Raw genomic sequence first — 17,131 nt, 5'->3', positions numbered from 1 at the left:
GCGTATAACGACTTCTAAAGATCAATATTTGCAAATACCCTTGGTATGCCCACTTGTTTTGCAGCTTCAGAAGTACATAATCTACTGTCGTTAGTTTCCCTTTAACTTTATTGGATGCTGTTTTGTGAAACTGGAGATTCTTTGTTGAAATTGGTGCATTATCACTTGAATTCTACCATTTCCCACACCTGACAACCGCTGTCACCGCTTCCATTTATGGAAGTGAGTGGGAGAGAGACTCACCCTCTTGCTGAAGCAGTATCATTTAAAATGATTTAACAAAATATGCCAAATGGGAATCACCCTGTAATTAAGGGGAAAAAATTGTGTTCTGTTTGGAATCCATACGTGTGCAGTTTGTCCCGTATTTTAGCATCACACACCCAAACTGCTGAGTATGTTCCACAAAATGGAGAAATGGACCTGAAACACACACCTTTCACGTGAGTTGTGTGAGATATCGGATGTTGCTTTACACAGATGCTACACTTGACAGGAACGGCTGGGGGAAAGATCAGAGACAATCGGTGCACATCTACTGTCATGTTTTCTTTCAGAAGCAATATCATTTTGTCAAAATCATATAGCATTAAAGTGCATATTGATTTAAAACACCAGTAAACGCACTTATTCATGACATGCTATTACATTTTATTGCAAATGTCAGAGCTCATTCTGGAAGAGAGAGAGAGGGGTAAGAAATTTGCATTACTTCATTAATTCAAAATAAAAGTACAGTAGTACAGGTTTACTTATCATGATTTGTTTTACATTTCCCTTATTATAAACATGATATACTGCCAAAACAATGATACCAATCCAATGAGAAATACACAATTTTCAAGTTAATCCTTTCCTCTCCCTTTCTCTCTTCTTCCTGGTCTTTGTATTATAGCGTTTTTCGTTTCAAGATTAGTAGGGGACGTTCACACTGAATGCGTTTTTGCGTCCGTCCATGCTGTTTTTCAATGATAAGCAGCGTCTCGCACAGGAACGCCTGTAAAAGGGGTCATTCCTACAAATCTTTTTCATTTAAGTCCCCATTACAAGTCTGTGTGTGTTTAATTATTGTTTAATTTCACCTGATTACAATTTTCATAGGCTTGCTGACAAGAATATAGACTTTTTATAATGTTACACATTTCTTTGAGCTTAAAAGTTCAATTTTAAATAGTTGAAATCCTTTTCTATTGTACTGTCACTTCCTCCTGTCACAAAATATGCACGTCAAACAACTTTGACAAAAATAAATGCTAAATCAATGGATTTCTATTTTCCCCCCCACATACAGTTAAGAGTTTAGTATTACATTCTCTCACTAACATGTATTCATTTGTGGGAAATGTGTGATTTTAACACTGACAGTTGAGGTTTTATTTGTGTCCCTTGATTTATTGCCCATCCTGTTATGTCATGATATCATGACCTTTCATTGAAGATATATGCTAGGAAATGACATCACACACACACACTGGATGTGGACACCAGCCATTCTGCAAAATGTATTTGACTAAGTTTATAACTCTATTGTTTTATTTACGTTTTTCTTTATTTTGTGGTGTTAGTAAAATGTGGTCATGCATAACATGTCCACCTTATTATGGGAAGATATATTGTAAATTAATATAATTTTATTTATAACATTTTAAATTTATATATTTGATTAACAACTTTATTGCATTTTTGCATAGATTGAAGCAGATACATTTTTGTCAGAACCCCTAGTAAATTATGTTACGTTGTTTAATAACCTTATGTCCAAGTTTTATAAATCATTGAAATAAGCATTTTTCTTCAGAATCATGTGAGAATCATGATCTTTATTCAGAGTAAAAAAATACAATTCTCAATTTATCCAGATTCGTGCAGCTCTACTCTGAATTGAGAACAAATCTGTTTGAGTGAGTCTGAATTGAGAACAAATCTGTTTGAGTGAGTCTGAATTGAGAACAAATCTGATTGAGTGAGTCTGAATTGAGAACAAATCTGATTGAGTGAGTCTGAATTGAGAACAAATCTGATTGAGTGAGTCTGAATTGAGAACAAATCTGATTGAGTGAGTCTGAATTGAGAACAAATCTGATTGAGTGAGTCTGAATTGAGAACAAATCTGATTGAGTGAGTCTGAATTGAGAACAAATCTGATTGAGTGAGTCTGAATTGAGAACAAATCTGTTTGAGTGAGTCTGAATTGAGAACAAATCTGTTTGAGTGAGTCTGAATTGAGAACAAATCTGATTGAGTGAGTCTGAATTGAGAACAAATCTGATTGAGTGAGTCTGAATTGAGAACAAATCTGTTTGAGTGAGTCTGAATTGAGAACAAATCTGATTGAGTGAGTCTGAATTGAGAACAAATCTGATTGAGTGAGTCTCACTCTTTCCTAGCATTTGTCCCATGTAGGTGCGGGGTCCTCTTCATGATAGTCTGTATATTTATATATATATTTGGTTTAGCACAAGTTTTACACCGGATGCCCTTCCTGATGCAACCCCCAGTGGCTGGGGGACTCTCACTCACACACATATGGGGCAATCTAGAGTCTCCAATTCACTTAACCTGCATGTTTTTGGACTTGTGAGGGAAACAACAAGGTTACTGTTGTAACCTCCATGCCCTGATGGAGAGAATGAGAAAATGTGTCAAATGAAGCGACAGTAGGGGTCCTTCTTGAAGGCCTCGTGGCAGGGGGGACTTCAAATGAAGCGAAACTTGGGGTCCCTAATCAATCACACCATGCGCTGAACCATGTACATGAACTGCTGATGCAGGTGCGGGCAGGCAATTGTGTGCCAAAGCAGTAGGCTACATCAGACTGCACATACCCTTCCCCAATGCCCCATAAAAACCTCATAATCATTTTAGGTTCCCGGCATCCTCAAAAAAAAGGGGGGGGGGGGGGTGCAAGTGACGTGCCAAGCATGGGAGCAGGCCGCGCCAGCCACGCCTTTTCTCTCTATGTTTTCTCGCATAGAGTTAAAGCGGCTGGGACCATTTAACGCTATAATGTTCTTTTCCAACTCCTATTCTTTCAGGGGGAAAAGACCCCAAGGAGACCACATCCTGCCCAGGCAGGGGGGAGGTTAAATGTGGCGAATACGTCACATGGGTTTTCAGGCCACATGTGGAAGTGGCACAGCGTGGTAGATCTTACCTAGCGAGGGAGGAGTTACTACAAACACAGCGACCGGGGGGGCAGAAGGGACAGCTCAACGGAAACGCAGATCCGCAGGCAGGGGTGATTAATCCGTGATGGCCAAACCCTGTGGAGCACCTATTCTAGTACAGAGTAGTTAGTACCCGTAGTAGGTCTGGTCGGGAATACCTCCGCTGAATTCGCAAACCAGAGGGCTAAGGAGGAAATACATCCAGGGAGCGCGAGTTTAGTGGACTCTCCTGGGAGAAACAGCACACATGATCACCTCAGTGGAGGGGAAGGGTGCTATGTGCAAATGGAACACCCGGTCAGCCGTTCCACATCACCGAGTTCTACGTGCTTAGACCTAAGAAAATACAGGACGAGACCGACTCAACCCTGAAATTGTAGAATCTCGTAAAGATGTTGGGTGTTGCCCAGCCCGCCACTGCAGATGTTGACTGCAGACTGCTGACTCTAGCGGCTCGAAGGGGGGGTCTCTGAAGCCCCAAAAGGACCATGGAGAGATCCCACGAGGGGAACAGGCATGGCCTTGGAGAGTTCAGCCTCCGGGTGCCTCTAAGGAACCTGATGATCAGGTCATGCTTCCTTAAGGACTTGCCATCCACTGCATTGTGGTAAGCCGACATGGCGGCAATACATCCAGCAAAAGGGCAACAATGTAATAAGTGCTGTAATTCAAGTTTCAAGCAGCCTAGAATAGTATACGTACCATGGGAAGGTTTTATTTTTTGGGTTAAGTGTTCACAAAAGAGATGTGTCTTTAGTTTTTTTTTAGGTGGCTACAGACCCCACTAATTAGGCAGGTCATTCCACCAGTGAGGAACAGCCATGGTGTAGGTCTGGGACAGCGATTTCGTGCCTCTGTGGGATGGCACCACGTGGCGTCGTTCACCTGCATATTACAGTTTATTGTGATAATAAATTATATTCAAGCCTCCACTGAGGATGATTTGGAAGTTTTTGTCAACACCGTCAAACTATTTGTCACCACCATCAGACAGAAAACCTGACAGTGTTGATGGCTGATGGTGGTGTCAAAAACACTTTTTTACATGATACGTATAAGCCATCTTGTTTTCCCTCTGTCGCTAGCTGCCTCTAGCCTCTACTTAAAATGCATGAATTTATGTCATAATTTAAAATAACTATTTCTGTATAAAAGAGACAGAGTTGACATGTCATGTTTGTGACAGTAGCAACATCAATAAATTGAAAAATCGTAAACATTCAGGAGCTTGTTTGAGCTTGTTGCATTTAGCAGATGTGTTGGGTGGAAAGGGGGTCAATTTGACAACAGCTTTTAGTTTTAAATAGGTTTCACTCTATTCTTTCATCTGGCATGTATATTATACATTTTAAATGATTTTTTCACAGTTTATTTTGTCAAATTGAAATGATAATCTCTGATTTTGTGGGTACTGAGCTATATTTAATCATATAATTAAAAAATTAAAAACAAACATATGTATGTAAAATTTACATTTGTGCAAAAGAGTGTATCATTTATCAGATGATAAACCCTGATTATTTTAAATAAGAAAATGTATTTTATGTTTTTATTTTTTTATATAATTAATATTTTTCTTAATGGGACATGTTTTCGCCAAAGTCTCAAGAATTAATGAAATACTGTATCTTTAATTGAGTCTGAATTTCATAACAAATGGAGTCTGAATTTAGTTTGTTTTTTCAAATGAGTTTAAATTTGAGTGCATCTTTTATGACATGAATCTGAATTTTGGTCTGTTAAACGTTTTGTGATTCTGAGTCAGTAGAGGTTCTTTAAAAGAGTCAGATTATTGATGGTGCTCCATCTCATATTTGTATTGGCTGCAATTCACTTAAAACCATTCCACGGATCTGGGCTGCATTTCCCAAAAGTAGATCGTAGAAATCATTGGCACCAATGGTCTCTACTATCAATTTAGGCTTACGATGCTTTTGGAAAACGCAGCCCTGATCAGATGTCAGAAATATGGCCAAAGCTTTTCCCAGCTTACTGCAACAAATGTGCTAGCAGCCTGCACTGATTCCAGGCAGTGCCAGAGCCCCAGCAAGAGTAGCAGTTGTTATCTGAATTACATGTCAATCATAAGGTTGTATCATAACCTAGTGCCCTTGAAAGCTATCTGTGTTTAGCAGTTCATGTTTGGAATAAGTGAAGTAACGATTTACAGGTATATATGACTGGTTTACCACTTGTCTAGTAGCATTTTAGATAACTAAACTTTAGGCTGACCTTATTGTGGCCTATCTGGGTCTTGAGAAAATGTACGCCTAAATATGAAGTGAACAAATGAATAAGTAAAGCACTATTCATTTTTAGAAACACAATCACGTATACTAAGTTTGTTCTTTGCACTGAGCCTATTATTTTGTTCTGTTTTATTGGCACAATTACAATCCATTTCATATAAATATAATTTAATTCAATACAGGTTTGATTTCATATGAGAATCAGGAGCCAGTTTAGACTGACATAATTAAAATTATTAATCCTAATTTATTTGAATTTTAAAAATTATTAATTCTGTAAATACAGCATGCTGTAGTTTTTCATTTGAATTCACTTGTGTACTTTGTATTCATTATACAGAATAAATTAGATGACCAGTAATGGCTTACACAAGTAAATTAGCAAATTAAACAAGATATGTATTCAGTTTCTGACTGTTTGACTAAATTAAGATGTTTGTATTTACAGTAATAGAATTCACAAAGCTGGAAAATCCAGGTCAATGTGTTTAACCAAGATTAAAGCTGTAAAAGAAGGTTTTAACTGCATCTGACATATGTTTGCTACTTTTCAATTAGGCTTGTTTGTTGCATACTGTATGTAGACACTTTTCATTTTTAGATCATGTCTTTTGGGTTTGTGGAATGAAAGCACAAGTGCCTGTATGATCAGTGCGTGAAAGCAATGTATGGTAATGGTAAATATTGTCTATCACATTATAAAATGTTGATTATGTTTTGAAACACATGAGTCAGTTGAATCATTCTATTCTTTTGCTAGAACCAGGAGGAGTGACTACTGCTGGGTAAAATAACGTTATTAACTCTGATCAGCAGCCATAAAATACAGAGGAGAGGATACAGATGTTGATGAATATTCTGCCAGGGTTGTTTTCTGGGGGCCCACTAAGGTCTTCAATGGAGTGGTCCTCACCTGGTTTTGCTTCGGGGCCAGATTTAACATTAGACATCAATTGAAGAACCAACACAGTGGCAAAATTGTTCAATTAACAAAAATGTCTTTAAAATCAAACTTTTAAATGTATTATTATTCACATAAAAAGGCCCAATAATATGCTAATTGAACACTTTTTAGTTCCTTATCCAAAGTGCTTTCACTCATTTACGGTTGAGAATTTTATTTGGGGTCCTGCATAGCTCATTTCCATGGCCAGTTATTGAGAGATTACGGATTCAAACTGTTTGTATATTCAACATACCATCTAATGGTCTTTAAGAGGTGTAAGATTATATATGCAGAAGAATTCCACCAACATGATTTGAAATGAGAAAAAAACAGCCTTTCAGTTTGGAATGTTTCAACGTCGTTAATCACTGGCCTTCACAAGGACCACCACAACAGACTTCTCTTTTGTAAGGCTACCAGGACCATCAGATTTGCAAAACTCTTAAGACATTTCATCTTAATCTAGCCTTGCTAGATAATGGTGAAAATCACTTTGAACTGTGGTAACTTGTATAACTGACAAATTAATGATTATAGCCTGATGTACCTCTTTAAAATGTGTGTAGCGATGTGCAATCACCAATAACTGATAAATATAATCTTTAATTTTGAACGATTCATCTCATTCTACTAAGAATGGTAACTATAAGGCTTAACTTGATAAAATGAAATGATGACCAATATGATTTTGTAACCAGGATATTCATGTTTTGTTACCTACACGTATAAGATCTATAAAAAAAACATATGTTTAGTATGTAAGCATTCGCTGGTGTATGAAGAAAAATCTGGTGAAAATTAATATCATGTCTCTTGTACCATTCTCAAGATATAAAATCTCATGATTAAATATGCACTATTTTTGAGAGGGTCTGAAACAAAGGACCATAACTCAACTGTCGGAAAAGACAGCCCAGTTGACAATGTGACTCTGAATAGTCACTTCTGATTGACGGAATGAACTTTCGACCAAGAACCAAGGCACACAAAGAACGCAAGGAAACACCACAAAGACAAGCAAGTACATCTCCAATATTGTGCTCAAAGTGCTGGTGTATTAATTCAATCATTTGGGTAATCCGATTACAAATCGATGTAGACTCAAAGAAGGATAAATGGTTCTTAAGGTATTGTCAACAAACTCCGTAAAGTTCATTTTCACTGCACTGAGCAGTTATTTCACATTCTGTCACTTTTCACCAACCTGTCTCATGTATATATACTGTATATGTTAGATTAGATTTATGTTTAGAATAGTAATAAAGTTTGTCTGTGTTCAAAGATGACTTGACTGTGGTATATTTTGAGAAATAATCTCATCCCTGTTTCTGAAAGATTTAGCTTCAAAGCTGTACCTAAATATATGTGATATTATTTTCAACAATTAATCATAATTCACTTATTAAAGGTAATTCCTTACAGTAGAAATTGTGAGCTGATACAACTAGATGTTGTATTACGATTTCAATGGTGGAGAATCTATTAAAGACAAATAATCTAGTTATTTATCATTTATCTAATTTATAATGGTTGTCGAACATGACTAAATTCCATTATACATTTCATTACCTAATAAGGTACGATAAGGACAGTTTAATCTAGTCCATTGCTCACATATTTCAAGACCCTAAATTCCCTCCTAAATTTATCATGCATGCAAATACCCATTTTAACTGACTCCGTCCACATATTTAAATTATATATGTAATACCCTACAGAGGCATTAAGCTCATTTACAGCAAAAACAAAAACAAACCATCTGCATAGGTTTTAGCAGATATGAATGATAGTGATCATTAGCGATGCAATGTGGACATGCCCAGCAATGAGAAAGGTTTACTCTTATGCAAATGACTCAAGTAATGTGGGAACTACCAATGGGAGTGAAGGCATTGGAGTATAAGTGATCCAACCCCTGTGAGAATGATACTGTGGTTAAAGCAATAGTTCACCCAAAAATGAAAATCATTTACTCACCCTCATGATACCCCATGTGTGTATGACTTTCTTCACCAGAACACAGCTCAGTAGGTCCCTAAAATGCAAGTGGATGGTGATTAGGCCTTAGAAGCTCCGAAAATCATAGACAGTCAGCATAAACGTCATTGATACGACTACAGCGGTTAAATTAATTTCTTCTAAAGAGATACAATCACTTTTGGTGTGAAAAAGATGATTATTTATGTACTTATTAACTATAAACCTTTGCTTCCGGTAGTCTTCAAGAGAGGTTGGAGCTCACGCGGTCTATTGTGTCACGGATATGCATTTGCATGTTGTCTCACATTCTCACATTCACATTCATCTCTTGGTTGAGACCTCCAGGACAAGCACACAAATGCACCATTGTGAGTAAAGAAACAGATACAAATACAGATCTAAAACAAAACCAACTAAGCTTCTGAACAGCGTTCCTCCTACTCTGTTGTTAAAAGTTTACAGTTAAAAAGTACTTCAATATTTATATATTTCACACCAAAGACGATCGCGTCGCCTTACAAGACTAATTTTTTGTTGACATGCTAACTACTGTATCTGTTATTTTTGGAGCTTCAAAAGTCATCATCCACTTGAATTTTAAGGACCTACTGAGCTAAGATATTCTTCTATTTTTCTTCAAATGTGTTCTGGTGAAGAAAGAAATTCATACACTTTGGATACAATGAAGGGGAGTAAATTATGGGAGAATTTGCATTTTTGGGTGAAGTAACCATTTCAATGCAGGCAAGATAGAGAAATTAATAGTAACTGTGAGCAATTTCCCTCTGTAAAGCACTTATCCCTGCGCACTTCCAGGAACATGTCAAAAATTGTCAGTATTCCAAGTGAGTTTGATTTATGCATAAATAATTGTTCATTTTGTTCGTGACATGATGCATTATGAACTGCTGCAATTTATATACAGACACATTTCCCTCTTTTTAGCAGCAAGAGAATGGATTTCTTCAATTTTTTACTGGCAACACATCCCATTTGTGATCATATTTTCAAAAGCCACTACCAGTTATACAGCGCAGGAATACATTTAAGGCAACCAGCTGTAGGACTGCCCACCACAACCAGCAATAAAATCCTTGTCATTATGAACATACCTTTATTGTGGTGCCCACACCAGATTCTCACATTTAATTATGTTTTTAAATCAGTCACTTTCTAGACTGTTCTTGGAGAGGAACTTTCCTAGCTAACACTAATGTATAAGATAAACTAAGAAGTTTAAAATGAGGCAGCAAGGGTCCTCTGAGAGCTCTTTCGAAACCACGTTTGACTAAACTAATTTCCTGTACGAGCTCTTTATTTGGACGGAGCGTAATAAAGTGGGTTATCTCTGACTGAGTCTCATTGTCAGGGGGACATTTAGAGTGATCTTTGTCTCAGGGTGCCAGAATAGTTTTCCATACGGGACGCCAAAGTGTGACAGCATCAGCTTAAGCTTATTTTAATGACACACTTACACTCAGTTAAGACTGTCAGATGGAGGGAGTCCTGAGTAGGCACACACATAGCACTACATATGTAGATTATACATATGTAGATATAAATATCACTCACACAACAATAATTCATACACTGTGTGCACAATTATTAGGCAAATTGTATTGTTTAATTGTATTGTTGAACAAACCCAATACTCTCAGTCAATCCAAAATGTTATTGAACCTCAAACCTGAAAGTTTAACAAAGGAAATGATTTGTCTTTCCCAGGGGAATATATACAGTAAGTGTGCACAATTATTAGGCAACTAAATTACTAAAAGTATTTCTCCCAACTCAATTGTTTGTTCTCAATTTTTAGAGTAAGTGCAACAAATAAGTAACACAAAATGACAATTAAATAACATTTTTGGCCTTTCAAAAATATTCAGTGACCAATATAGCCACCCTTCTTTTCAATAACTGCCATGAGCCTTCCATCCATGGAGTCTGTCTGTTTCTTGATCTACTCACGATCAACTTTCGCTGAATCAGCAACCACAGCCTCCCAAATGCTGTTCAAACCGGCGTATTGTCTTCCCTCACTTTAAATCTCATGTTTGAGAAGGGCCCACAAGTTCTCAGTAGGATTTAAGTCAGGTGAGGAAGGGGTCAAGCCCTTATTTGGGCATCTTTGAAGCCCTTGCTGGCTAGCCAAGCAGTGGAGTACTTGGATGCATGTGATGGAGCAATGTCCTGAATAAAGATCATGGCCTTCTTGAATACTGAGGACTTCTTTCTGTACCACTTCTTGAAGAAAGTACTTTCCAGAAACTGGCAGTAGGTTTGGGAGTTGAGTTTCAGTCCATCTTCAACTTGAAAAGGTCCAGCCACCTCATCCTTAATGATAGCAGCCAATACCAGTACCCCACCTCAACATTGCTGGCGCCTGACTCAAACTAGTGCCCTGTGTCCATTAGTGATCCAGCTACGGGCCCATCCATCTGGTCCATCAAAAGACACTAATTTCATCTGTCCATAAAACCTTTGAAAATCTGTCTTCATGTATTTCTTTGCCCAATCTTGATGCTTCTACTTGTTAACATATTCAGTGTTGGTCGTGTTTCAGCCTTCTTGACCTTGGCCATGTCTCTGAGCACTTGACACCTTGTACTTTTGGACACTCCAGGTAGATTGCAGTTCTGGAATATGGTAGCACTGGAGGATAATGGGTTCCTGGTAGCTTCATGTTTAATTCTTCTTGAGTCTTTTGCAGTTAATTGCGCCTTTTCTTCTTCATGCATTTTTTTGTGCCCCAGTTGACTATTCGCAACAAAACGTTTGATTGTCCGGTGGGCACGCCTCAGTTTAGCTATTCCAAGAGTGTTGCATCCATCTGAAAGGCATTTTACAATTTTTTTACTTTTCAGTGTCAGTTAAATCTCTTTTTTGTCCCATTTTAGCTAGAGGTAATGAAGCCGCCTAGTAATTATGCACACCTTGATATAAAGTGTTAGTCACTTTCAGCATACCCTCCCTCATTACGCAAATACATATCACCTGAAAATTATTGAATCCAATAAGCATTCAAGTTTATATGGTTTGGAGTTGGAAAATATGGATGTAAATAATGATAAGATCAGAATAATCAATTGCCTAATAACTGTGCACGCTGTGTATAATAATCCTCCACAACTATAAAAATATTCATACAATTGTTAGAATGTCATAATCAGTCACAAGACACATTAGAAAGCCAACAGCATTTGGCATCACTGATGTCATAGCTGCCATAAGGTTCTTGAGAATGTTTAAGTGGGCTCAAGATCTGACTGTTAAGGCAGATGGGAACATTGTTCCTCAAAGCGATCAAACGGCATCGAAAGACCTGGGATATAGCACTCCAAAAGAGGATTTCTCTCATGGACATTTTATTTGTCCTTTTCTAATTTCTGAGCCATAAATCAACTGTGTCCCATGACAATAAATATAAAAATTAATTGATAAAGAAATGAGGAAATGATGACAGAATCAACTAATTCATTTTGGGTAAAGTAATGGAATACTCCACATTTATTAGAATGTGGCATCAGAGTGACATTTAACAGCTGAACCAAGGTTGAAATTTGGTTTGGCCACAAAAAAGGTTGCCCCAGTGATGTTTTGTCATGTTGATTCTGGAATGCTCTAGGAGAGAATTGCCAGAAAATGTCCTCAGGGAATTCTGTTCTGAATAGACTTTTGCTACCTAATCTAAGCCCAACAAGACCCAACAAACTGTGGGGTTTTGGGCCAGGTTCGGTTCAGCATACCTTCGGGTTTTCATCGGACACAGGAGGTTTAGAATTGATGAGAACCCATACATGTTTTGCATGTGTGTATTGTCTTGGAGTATCGCCAATGCATCTGGGTCTATAGATTTCGGGTTCAGTTTGGTTCACAGTTGTTTACATTGTCATAAACTTACTGCAGCAAGAGGGAGACTTAAGAAGCAGAGTTCAAGACAGCATTGTGGGATAGGACTCCTGAAACAAACCCACTATTGCAGTGCAATGCAGCTGCAGGTCGTGATAGAACATGAAGGAAACAAACACAGCAACAACTCTGGATTATATGGAAATAAAGCAAACCAACAGATAATAAAATAGCAAAGTCTTTCTCGGATCTCGTGTTTTTTATTTGTTATTTGTTAGTGTCGTGGCGTGGGGAAATTGTGTTGCTGTGGAGAAAGCTGCTTAATGATCGAGCCAAATGTATAGTAACTGGAGTAAAGAGTATGCTGCTTATACAGTGAATGTAAACAGGAACGCTGTCGTCTCGCAATAAACCGCTTTCTCACAATAAGACGCGTTCTCATGTCCATGTAAATGTAGTCAGTGCAGCGATAACAACTGTCTGAAAAGTTTGGCATGTTAATGTGGGTATGACATATTGATAGGATATTGGACTTGGCAGACAAGATCTTCTACACTGCTGCTCTATTGAAAATTGAAAATCACAATTTTCGAGCATGTTGAACATGCTGCTGAAAAAATAGACATACAAATAATTCCCTTGTGGCAGATCTAAACAGTGGAACTTGGTTGGAGGTGGGTTTCAGAGAAAAACTCTTGCAGCGTACTGCAGTGAAACTGGCTTATCTGCAAAACTGAGGAATTTAAATGAATTAAAAAGAGACGCAAGTTGATTGGTTACCTGATTACATGTGAAAGAATCAATCAGCTTACACCATGCCAGCTGATTAATGCCATGTGAACGAGCCAATTAGCTAACAGATAACAAGTTCAAAGAACCTATCAGCTTGAGCCAAATAGAGCTTCATAGCTGAACTTTGGTCATAACATCAAGAAACTATAGAAAAATAAATCCCAAAATAGGAGATTTGCCTTAACATGGAGGCTGCACATTTGTGTGTTATTTGACTTGTAGAAGACCCAGCTACATGTTCTTACAAGCGTTTTATCTGCAAAAAATATCAAGACATTGTGTCAGTGATTAACTGTTGCATCATACACTGTTCAGTTTTAGTACTGTGGCACAATTGAAAATGTGAATGACATCCGCATTATTAGGGTGTCCATGCATATCACACACACACACACACATAGTCCCATCCAGATGGATTGTCTTCACTATCGCTGTGCACTGAGCCGCTGGTGAGAGACTGCAGTTATTTCAGTCCTCATGCAGTCTCACTCTCTCTTCCCCCTCTTTCTCTCTCTTTTCCTCTGCTTCTCTCTCTTTCTCTCTCTCTCTCTCTCTCCTCCTCCTCCTTCCTGATCGTCTTTGATTGAACATCATTCTCACATGCTTTGCTTTCATGCCTCTTCTTTCACACACACTCTTTCTATTTGCTTCACTTCCAGGCACAGTGATCATGCAGCATCCTCTTTCTTCCTCTCTCTCTCTGTCGCCTCCTCTGCCTGTCGGCTTTTGTTTACATATTTCCTCATCAAACTGACTGTTTTCAGTGCCAGCCAACTGCATTCGCCTTTAAGAGGACATGTAGATGCGGAACACAGAGCGGTTTTACTATGTTCTGACCTTTCATCTCAGTATCTCACAGGGTGGACCAGATTTGGAAGGGGTCTTGCTCTGTCCTGGAGTTTCAGTGGTCTATCAGTCATCCAGTTTGGTGCCTGCTGCATTGCTGTGCATTTCCTGCACTGCATGCTGACAGCTCTTATAGTCTCGGTGTGGTGTGTTGCCTGAAGAAAACTAAAGAAACCCCCACCCCCCACCCTCTACCCATCATCACCCATCTCTGTCTGGGGAGGATCTCCGTGGCAGTTCAGCTAAGACCATTGGAGGGGAAATAGTGACAAAAAGGAAGATAGGAGTGAGAGACAAAGCAGTTTTGCACAGGGTGAAGAGCACATTATTGTTAAACGGCAAAGACGAGAGTCAGAGCTGCATGAGGCAAGAAAGAGTGAGCTTTGATTTATTAATTCCATTCTTGAATCTCACTTGAAGGTGACTCTGAACTCTTCCACCTTTGGGATCTGATTTTTGCACTTCAGAATTGCATCCTTGTTCTTCAGAACTTCCAGGACGAGCAGTGTCATATCCCCTGCTAATCTGAGCCAGTTCTTCTACAGTTAACAGCCATGCAGGTGTCCTTTGCATGTACGGATCACGGGCTTAAGGCCCCGCGGACAAGCGAACCAAATAAGCAGAACACTTCGAGTCCAAGCACGGCTAGCGCAGCACGGGCTCGGTTCCGAACAGTGGCGCTGATCGCTCGCAGTCTGGGTTCCTTCTCACACAGACACCATATTTCTCTTAAAGAGTCCACTGGGAAACTTACCGGCATGAAGTACAGGTACGGAAACTTGTGGAAATCACCAGGACACTAGTCAGAGGAAATAATTTTGCTCAATGATTGCTCCATCATAGCTTGGTAGGCTTAATGGTGTTATGTTTCTTTCATGTTTATCCTTATTCCTTAGAAATTAATATAGAATCAAATTAAAGTAATTGTTGACATACAGAGTATCTATTAAATTAAAGCTTTTATACTTGTAAAAAAAAAAAAGGCAGATTAAAAGCAGAAAATGTGGATTGGTTGGATAATTTGCTCTGGGAAGAATTGGATGAGAAATGTTGAAATGTTGATTGCAGAAATGTTGTGCATTTTTTGATCCCTTATGAAACTAGGGGAGACATGTGAAATTGCTGGGACGTTTTCTCAGAAGGAAAATTAGAGAAGCAACAAAAATCTTTCTCTCCATTTAATCTCATGGCTGTCTAGGAGACACGATTGAGAGATTCTAGTAAATAGATTTCTTTCTATTTAATAAGCATCCACAAACATCTTATTACATGTTATATTGCCTCTATTCTTATAAATTGTGTGACTAAATTGAGTACTCCATCTTTTTCAACACTGACGGCTCAAACTTAAGTCATGGTTTTAATAACGACCTCAGATTTGTACAGTTCTGTTTATATTGTTCTATTAAATCTATTAAATACTATTCCATTTTATTCCTTTGTGTCTATCACTTATAAAAGGCTTCTATAAAATATAGTTACAGATAAAGCTAAAGTTATAGTTGCATAACCCTTTCTAGTAAACTCTGACTTACATTAAGGTAATTGATGGAATTGATAAAGTTATTGTTTGCTTAATGGAGTGATTGCTAATGTAATTGGTGGAGTGTTTGATAAAGTGAAAGTAGATTGTGCTTTGTGTGACAGCAGAGGTTTAGATTTTTATAACACATTAAAACCTAATAGCGGTTACAGAAATCATTTGTGTAAAATTGTCAGTTAGTGAAAAGACTGTAGCTGGCAATTGAGAACAAGTGTGTGTGTGTGTGTGTGTGGTGTGAGAATATGCGGGGGAGGTGTGAACTAATGGTTTTTGTGCTGGAAATAATTCATTGCAATTGAGACACAAGTATACCACAAGCATGCAACAATTATTATCACATAGCTGCTAGTTTCCATAATGATTGAGAACTGGCAGTGTTCCAAGCATTATTCTAATTTGACACATTAGCTGTTGGACAAAGGTCACAACTGGGCAATAGGGTGAACCTTTTTTTTTTTTTTGTAATGAATTTTTTTTATTGATTCATATGTACATGACAAAGAAAAACCAAACGCCTATACCAGGAATTAACATTTTACATTCAAACCCCACTAATAAAATCCCACCCTGACCCCCAACGAACAACACACACACACACACACCAAAAAAGAAGAAAAAAAGACATATAAATAATAATAATAACAACAAACATACATAATTAAACTAAACTTCACTCTCCACATCTCCTCCCAGCGAGTCCCTTAAATAACTACCACATTTTTTTAGTCCCTAAATCCCAGACATCTACTTACCACTTCATCAAATGCAGCTACGCTCCCCATTTCCACACACCACATGAAAAAGAGGGCACTCCATTCGACTTCCAACCCCATAAAATTATTTGCCAGCCGATCATGACATTGGTCAGAACCCAATATTGAATGTGATTATCCCCAAAATTGATGACTGCCCTATCACCCAAAATACAGAGTCTGTAGTAGAATGTAGTAACCCCTCTCACAATCAAATCTGACGAACAGAAAGGGGACTTGTTGATTCATAATTTGGGATTCAGCCATATGCTTGAGGCAACATTTAAATAAATGTCTGAATTAAATACTCTGGCCTCTCTTGTCCAAATTACGTGCAAATGTGAAATAACGGGGTGTGACTTAACTTCTCCGGTTCGTTTGATAGAAAGGCTTTGTAGAGGCGAAATCGGGGCAAGGACTTTCTTTTCAATAAAAAACCAGGGAGGGGCTCTTTCAGGTGGAAGTGACCAATGAGCCAAATGCCTGAGACGGAATGCATAATAATAAAACAAAATCTTGGGTAGGCCTAGCCCATCTTTGTCAGTCAGCCTATTTAATTTGATGAAATGTAGTCTGGGACCTCTACCACTCCAAATGAAGAACTTCTCTATGCTATAAAACTACTTGAAATAAGAGAGGGGGACATCTATAGGGAGTGACTGTAGCAGGTAATTGAATTTTGGAATACAATTCATTTTAATAACATTAACCTTCTCAATCTTCGATAAATGTAATGAAGCCCACCTGTCTACATTGCTCGAAAACCTTTTTATTAAAGGGTCAAAATTAACTCAGACTAAATCAGACAAATTTGCTGGGAATAAAATACCCAAATACTTAATGCCCTGTTTGTGCCACTGGAAGATGCCCGGCTGAAAAGCTGTTACAGTATGCTTCGTATTTAGACCAATTGACTTTGTATTGGAAAAGGAATGAATAATTCTGTGGAGGCAAGGCATAGATCTAGTAGGGTCAGAGACGAATAATATCATCTGCGTAAAGCAGAA

The 17,131-nt window shown here is 38.1% G+C and overlaps 1 protein-coding gene across 1 annotated transcript in view; it reads left to right on the top strand.

The window, feature by feature from the left end:
- Nucleotides 1-13,654: 13,654 nt before the first annotated feature.
- The window catches only part of kcnab1b (potassium voltage-gated channel subfamily A regulatory beta subunit 1b), a 59,715-nt gene continuing 56,238 nt past the window's right edge, over nucleotides 13,655-17,131 (top strand). The window contains exon 1 of the mRNA XM_052128772.1: nucleotides 13,655-14,598. Within this exon, the coding sequence (XP_051984732.1) occupies nucleotides 14,384-14,598 (215 nt within the window). The 5' untranslated portion in view covers nucleotides 13,655-14,383. The remainder of the gene's footprint in view (nucleotides 14,599-17,131) is intronic.

Source organism: Xyrauchen texanus, chromosome 6 (genome assembly GCF_025860055.1).
Source record: "Xyrauchen texanus isolate HMW12.3.18 chromosome 6, RBS_HiC_50CHRs, whole genome shotgun sequence".
Classification (NCBI taxonomy): domain Eukaryota; kingdom Metazoa; phylum Chordata; class Actinopteri; order Cypriniformes; family Catostomidae; genus Xyrauchen; species Xyrauchen texanus.
The sequence above is the reverse complement of the archived record's forward strand: the minus strand, read 5'-3'. Positions and strand labels throughout refer to the sequence as shown.